This window comes from Saimiri boliviensis, chromosome 6 (genome assembly GCF_048565385.1).
Source record: "Saimiri boliviensis isolate mSaiBol1 chromosome 6, mSaiBol1.pri, whole genome shotgun sequence".
In the NCBI taxonomy this organism is placed as follows: Eukaryota; Metazoa; Chordata; class Mammalia; order Primates; family Cebidae; genus Saimiri; species Saimiri boliviensis.
Genome location: NC_133454.1, coordinates 60,033,528 through 60,041,189, shown reverse-complemented (window position 1 = coordinate 60,041,189; position 7,662 = coordinate 60,033,528). Strand labels below are relative to the sequence as shown.

Here is a 7,662-nt window from a genome sequence, read left to right as displayed (position 1 = left end):
TTGTGCTTTTTGTGGTAAAACTTTTATGTGGATGTATGTCTTATCTCCTTGGTGAATGTCTATTTTTCCTTGAGGAAAGGACCACGATTATACTTTTTTCATCCTCTACAGTCTTAATTTTTTTTTGGAGACAGAATCTCACTCTGTCACCCAGGCTGGAGTGCAGTGGCGCAATTTCTGCTTACTTCCCAGGCTCAGGTAATCCTCCCAACTCGGCCTCTTATGTAGCCTGGAACCACAGGCACGTGGTACCATACCCGGCTAATTTTTGATATTTTTGGTAAAGATGGGGCTTCACCATGTTTTCCAGGCTGGTCTCAAACATATTTGAGGCATTTGGGCTAGATAATACTGTGTTGTGGGAGGATATGTCCTGAGGATTATAGGATGTTGGGCGTCATCCCTGGTGTCTGCCCATTAGATGCCAGCAACACTCCCCTTCTCCACTTGGAGTCATGATGATAACCAAAAATGTCTCCAGACATTGCCAATTGTCTCCTGGTGGGGAGGGGTGGTCGTGGTGGTGAAATCACCCCTGGTTGTGAAATACTATCCTAATTAAATGGTCCTAAATTATGGATTCAGAAATAATGACAGGCTGCTGAGTGATGGAAGGTGCTGACTGGCTTAAGCTAATCTAGATTTATCTCCAGTTTTGGTTCAACATTTGTTCTGGGTTGATGAATGTTCTAGAAACCAAAAAGAAAAGTTAGGTACTAGTAGAAAGGGAGAAGGTGGAAGTGGAAGTGACGCTACATAATCAAGAAATGGTTGCCCCCAGAAAATTCTGATATGAGGCTCAACGTGGCAGCTAACTGATCACTGCCACCCTTCTCCTATTTTAATATCCAATAATTAATCCTGAACCCTCACTATCGGCTTGTCCGTTCCAATTTTCTCTTCCCTTTGTCACTCCGGTATGTGCAATATAGCAAAATTAGAAAGGAATTACTATGTCAGTGGTTCAGAAAAGATGGTGAACACTGACACGGTATTAAGTTTTGTGCATATCAGGTGCTCAGTTGTTACTTATCTTGGTCTTTTTAGGATGCCATAACAAATGCCATAAGCTGGGTGACTTAACAACAGAAATTTATTTTTTCCCAGTTCTGGGGGCTGAAAGTCTGAGATCACGGTGCCAGTATGGTTGAGTTCTGGTGAGGGCTGACGTCCTGGCTTGCAGATGGCCACCTTCTCGATGTGTCCTCGCATGACCTTTCTCCTTGGTGCCTGTGTGAGTGGAGGCTGGGTGGGAGGTAAGCTGTCTGGTGTCTCTTCTTATAAAGGCACACCCTTATAAGGGACCCCACCCTGGATTAAACCTCATCTAACCCTAATTATCTCTCATAGTCCACCTCCAAATACCATCACATTAGGGGTTATAGGACTTCAACATATGAATTTTGAGAGGAACACAACTGAGCCATGGCATTACTAGTTGGGGTTTTGGTAACTGTAACTCATTTAGAGAAGAAATGTGTATTTTTTTCTGTTATAGATTAGCCCCTGACAGGCAGATATGCCCATCATTGAATTTTTATACAGGTCACATTAGAGGAAGCAAAGCGTTTTTTGTTGTTGTTGTTATTATTTAGCCTTTATTTCATAATCATAAACTTAACTCTGCAATCCAGCTAGGCATGGAAGGGAACAAGGAAAACATGGAACCCAAAGGGAACTGCAGCGAGAGCACAGATTCTAGGACACTGTGAGCAAGTGGGGTGGAGGGGAGCTCTCCTGAGCTACAGAAGGAATGGTCTGGTGGTTAAGATAAAACACAAGTCAAACTTACTAGAGTTGTCCACAGTCAGCAGTGGTTACCTTCTTGCTGGTCTTGCCATTCCTGGACCTACAGCACTCCGTGGCCTCCGCAATACTCATGCCTCTTTCACCTTGCCAACCAACCACTCAGTCTCGGCAGTGCAGATGAAAAACTGGGAACCGTTTGTGTTGGGTCCAGCATTTGCCATGGGCAAGATGCCAGGACCCGTATGCTTTAGGATGAAGTTCTCATCATCAAATTTCTCCTCGTGGATGGACTTGCCACCAGTGCCATTATGGCGTGTGAAGTCACCACCTGACATATAAACCCTGGGATAATTCTGTGAAAGCAGGAACTCTTATAACCAAATCTTTTCTCTCCAGTGCTCAGAGCACGAAAGTTTTCTGTTGTCTTTGGAAACTTGTCTGCAAAGAACTTGAAGGAGACGTGGCCCAAGGGCTTGCCGTCGACAGCAATGTTGAAGAACACGGTGGGGTTGACCACGGCTGATACTACAAGGCTCCAGGTGGTGGCTTCTGCAAAGCTGCAAAGGGTTTTAAAATGCACAAGTATGCCAGAGATTTGCAACTTAATTAGTCATAGGTCAGGTTTCTGGGGCATAGTTTTGGAGACAGACTTTGAGTATAGGTGGTTTGCTAAAGAGTACATTCAGGGTCTAAAGGCCGGGCAGCCCCGTCGCTAGGATGCCGCGTGGAAGCCGAAGCCGTACCTCCCGCATGGCCCCTCCGGCCAGCCGGGCCCCTCAGATGAGAGCTGCGCCCAGGCCAGCACCACCCGCTCAGCCACCAGCAGCGGCACCCCCCTCTGCAGTTGGCTCTCCTGCTGCTGCGCCCCGACAGCCAGGTCTGCTGTCCCAGATGGCAACCACTGCAGCTGGCGTGGCTGTGGGCTCTGCTGTGGGGCACACACTGGGCCACGCCATTACTGGGGGCTTCAGTGGAGGAAGTGGTCCTGAGCCTGCGAGGCCTGACATCACTTATCAGGAGCCTCAGGGAAGCCAGCCGGCACAGCAGCAGCAGCCTTGCTTCTATGAGATCAAACAGTTCTTGGAGTGTGCCCAGAACCAGGGTGACCTCAAGCTCTGTGAGGGTTTCAGTGAGGTGCTGAAACAGTGCCGACTTGCAAACGGATTGGCCTAATCAAGAAGTTCAAACTAGAGAAACGGAAAACCAGCTCTCATAACCAACCTAATATAAAAATTTAATTAATAGTGAAGGTGTAAAGTGTAGCCATCAGTTAAACCTCTCCTGCCATTCCTAGCTTCCTTGCTTCAGAATTGAAATGGAAGTGGGTGTTGCTACTCTGTAGAATTTGGAGCTGGTCAGATGTTTGTGTGGCCTCCTTAAACTAGCTGTTATGATTTTATTCTTTGTGAGTTAATTAGAATAAAGTGATTTTCTTCCAAGAAAAAAAAAAAAGAGTACATTCAGAAACAACACCTGGATGACAGAGATGCAAGACTGGATAGATGAGGTTAAACTGCAATAAGGTTGTGATAAAGGTTTAGTCAGTCCCTTGGGTGACAGCTGGGATGGCGCTGCAAAAGTGTCTAAATTTGAGGTGAGGGATCAGCCCTGGTATCAGATCACTGACTAGGCATTTAATGGGGGCTGCCCCCAGGGAAGGCACAACTTTAATGCTGAGGGCAATTCTTAGAAAAGAGGCAGCTTTAAGTCTTGAAAGAGTGGGGAGGAGAGGAGCAGTTCTGGGTAGCACATTACAGCATTGACTACATTACCCAAGCAATCTAAAGGCAAGTGACTCTAATCTCATTATTGGGACAACTGTACTGTAGTAATCATACTTTCCTACCAACTGCTTATTAAGGGTCCAGATGAGCATATGTTCTGTCATTTCAAGGAATTAAAAAACAAGTTTTTCTGATAGCTTCCAAAATTGGGTTTAGTACTTGGTTTATTAAACTGGACCCTACTTCTTAGTAATATAGTTTCAGTGGTGTAAGATACTACTTTTTTTTTTTTTTTTTTGAGACAGAGTTTCACTCTTGTTACCCAGGCTGGAGTGCAGTGGCGCGAATTCGGCTCACCGCAACCTTCGCCTCCTGGGTTCAGGCAATTCTCCTGCCTCAGCCTCCTGAGTAGCTGAGATTACAGGTACGCGCCACCATGCCCAACTGATTTTTTGTATTTTTAGTAGAGATGGGGTTTCACCATGTTGATCAGGATGGTCTTGATCTCTCGACCTCGTGATCCACCCGCCTCGGCCTCCCAAAGTGCTGGGATTACAGGCTTGAGCCACCGCGCCCGGCCAAGATACTACATTTTTCTTCATGAAGTCTTTGCCCATGCCTGTGTCCTGAATAATATTGCCCAGGTTTTCTTCTAGGGTTTTTATAGTTTTGGGTTTTACATTTAAGTATTTAATCCATCTTAGTTATTTTTGTATAAGATGCCATACTTTTTGTTCAGAAGCTTTCTGAGATAAGGTGTGTCTTCAGGGGTAGAAGAGTGGCAGATTCTCATACCTTCACCATTATATCTCACCCCCTTAAGGTAGTAGTTCATACAGTTTCTGTGGTGATCTGATGGTCTTGCAGTGTTGATAGTCTTTTGTCAAAGTGTGCGGTGATGAGTGTGGTGGCTCCTGAGATTTTAGTTATAATAACATTACTCCCCAGCAGGCTTTAATTTGTTGGCTCTACACAACAGAGGCTGCTTACTTTGAAGCATATTTCATTCATGAAGATAATTTCACATTCTGAAGTATTGTATTCTGCATGTACACTCTCTTCTGAGAGCATCACAGGCATAAATAATTGTCAATTCGAGTAGCTATATTTGTAAAAAGCACTTCAGATTGGAAAAATGAGTTTATCAACATCATAAATTGATACAAAATGGATTATATGTTCATTACAGATAACAAGAAAAAGAAAATAGGAATAAAAGTAGAGTCCTAGTCCTGTTTATAATGCACTCTAGAAATATCCTCAAGCAAAGAAATCTACAGGTAGGAAATTAGTACCTGGTTTCTGGATTCTCAACCCCATCCCCCTGCTGCCCACCCAATAAAACAAGAACATTGGAATAATTTTACAGGGGAAAATCCAAATTTGAAGATAATATGTTATCTGCTGAAATATATTCAAATGTTAGAAAGCTCAAGTGGAATACCTACGAATTCATCTAACTAAGGAGGTCAGAGGTCTCTAGAACTACAAAACATTGGTGAAAGAAATCAGAGATGAGGCCAGGTGCAGTGGCTCATGGCTGTAGTCCCCGCACTTTGGAAGGCTGAGGCAGGAGGATTGCTTGAGCCCAGTAGTTTGAGACCAGCCTAGGCAACATAGGAAGATCCTGTCTCTACAAAAATAAAAATAAAAAAAATTAGCCAGATGTGGTGGCATGAGCCTGTGGTCCCAGGTACTTGGGAGGCTGAGGTGGGAGTATGGCTGCAGTGAGCTGTGATAGTGCCATTGTACTCTAACTGGGGCAACAGACTAAGACGCTGTCTCAAAAAAAAGAAGAAGAAGAAGAAGAAAAAGAAGACCCCAAACAAACAAACCAAAAACAAATCAAGCAAAAATAAGCCACTTAAAAATGGGCAAAGGATATGAACAGACACTTCTCAAAAGATGATGTACAAGCAGCCAATAAACATATGAAAAAGATTTTCAACAACACTAATCATCAGAAAAATGCAAATCAAAACCACAGTGAGACAGATCTCTCACCAGCTAGAATAGCAATGATTAAAAAGTAAAAAAAGAACAGATGCTGGTGAGGCTGAGAAGAAAAGAAAATGCTTATACACTCTTGGTAGGAATGCAAACTAGTTCATCACTGTGGAAAGCACTGGAGATTTCTCAAAGAACTTAAAACAGAACTACCATTCACCCAGCAATTCCACTACTGGATACATACCAAAAGGAAAATTATTCATTCTATCAAAAAGACATGCACTCATATATCCATTGCAGTGCTGTTCCCAATAGCAAAGACATGAATCAACCTAGGTGTCCTTCAACAGTGGGTTAGATAAAGAAAATGTGGTACATATATACCATGGAATACTACATAGCCACAAAAAGGAATGCAATAATGTCCTTTGTAGCAAAATGGATGAAGCTGGAGGCCATTTTCCTAAGCAAATTAACTTAAGAACAGAAAACCAAATATTGCATGTTTTCACTTATAAGTAAGAGCTAACCACTGAATACACATAGAAATAAAAATGGGGAACAATAGACACTGGGGGCTACTAGATCAGGAGGAAAAGAGTGGAGAGTGAGCTGAAAAATCAACTATTGGGTACTATGCTCACTACTTGGGTGACAGGATCAAACCTCAGTGTCACGCAATATACCCATGTAACAAACCTGCATATGTACTCCTTAATCTGTAATAAAAGTCGGAAGTATATAAAAAGGGAAAGCTCAAGTTGTTTTGAGGTATAGAAACTGTTGAGTTAATTTTATTGAGGAATTGGGGAAATTACTGTTTAGTTTGCTTTAGAACAAAGAAAGTGAATGATGTAATAGCTTAGATAGAATGACAGCGACAATTCGAGACCTTATCCTGGGTTCATCTCGGATCACAGAGACATTGTTTGACTGAGCTTCATGTCACCATGGAACAGAGAAAAACTCCCTCCAAATTATGCTGGGTTTGTGTCTATTAAAAAGAACTGCTTGATTATCTCGACAGAAGACTCCTTCTCCATAGGTACAGTGTTCATAAGAATGTTTTATGAAAAATTCATGTTGACAAACTCTCACACTTAGCTTCCCACAGAGAAAAATTTTGCATATATTTCTAAAACAGTTCAAGTTCTCCCTCTCTTTCTCTCATGATTTTTCATATTATCCTAGACCCAAAATTCTTTCTATATAGTATATAGTCCTCTGCTCTACCAGTTGAGCTATTGAAGGGTGCACCCAAAGCTCTTTCTTTTGCTCCTTTTTGCATTGCATAGTTCCAGGAAGCACCATTAGCATTGCAATTTATGTGGCAGGCTACCCAAATTTCTACATTCCCATGTCTTGTTAACCCCTCACATGCTGTTTCATTTTTCTTCCTCTTAGTCTTGATACTTCTCTCATCTTTGGTTTTGATGAATAATTCACAAGTGCAGTGTAGTGAGAAGCCATGTGGTGATCAAAGCATTGTGGTGGATATTTGTTGGTTGACAACATTCCTCTATTTCTCTATTTCCTATAGGAGACTTCAAATTTCCTCTACTTTCAGCCAAATATTTTTGGGCAGAACTGACCTACTTCAGGGACAGGTTCTGTTAGTCACATGCATAAACTTATGAGCACATTCTTTTCCCTTGGCCTCAATAATTGATTCAAGGAGAGATGTATTACCCAATCAAAGCTAATTAGATGGAAGGAGATTTGCTAGGGCTCCTTCAACTTCTGTATGAGCCACTAGAAGTGATTCACTCCTTCCCACTGCATGTAAAAAAGGCACTAGGCGGTGAACAGAATAACAAATCTCTATCTTCATGGCATAGATTTTACTGAGGGAAGCAGGCTGTGAACAAGATATATTAGATGGTGTCCAGAACTAAGGAGATAAATAAAAAGGAGAAAGAGGAGTGCTTTTAAAAAAAGCTGTTTTAGATAGGGGGAGTGGTTCATGGAAGGTCTCACTGACTTGCTCATTGACTAAAGACGTGAAGGAATGGGGCAATGCTTGGGGAAAAGCATTCCAGGCAGAGGGAACAACATATGCAAAATCCCTGAGGCAGGAGCATGCCTGGAATATCTGATGAAGAGCTTTGAGGCCAGAGTGGCTGGAGCCAAGTGAACAAGCAATATGGAGGTCAGAGGTAACAGGAAGAAAGATCTGCAGAGGGCTTTGTAGACCATAAGGAAGACTTTTACTCTGAGTGAAATGAGGAGCCATTGAGGG

The 7,662-nt window shown here is 42.6% G+C and overlaps 1 protein-coding gene and 1 pseudogene across 1 annotated transcript; one reads left to right on the top strand and one right to left on the bottom strand.

The window, feature by feature from the left end:
- Positions 1-1,596: 1,596 nt before the first annotated feature.
- On the bottom strand, positions 1,597-2,431 carry LOC141584943 (peptidyl-prolyl cis-trans isomerase A pseudogene; annotated as a pseudogene).
- An 11-nt stretch (positions 2,432-2,442) lies between these two features.
- On the top strand, positions 2,443-3,201 carry LOC101051245 (coiled-coil-helix-coiled-coil-helix domain-containing protein 2). The gene has a single exon (XM_039470477.2). The coding sequence runs from the start codon at positions 2,467-2,469 to the stop codon at positions 2,920-2,922; it is 456 nt and encodes a 151-aa protein (XP_039326411.1). The 5' UTR covers positions 2,443-2,466; the 3' UTR covers positions 2,923-3,201.
- The last annotated feature ends 4,461 nt before the right edge of the window (positions 3,202-7,662 follow it).

What these genes read in the sequence shown, in the direction of transcription:
- LOC101051245 (XM_039470477.2), top strand. Translation starts at nt 2,467, where the DNA reads ATGCCGCGTGGAAGCCGAAGCCGTACCTCCCGCATGGCCCCTCCGGCC.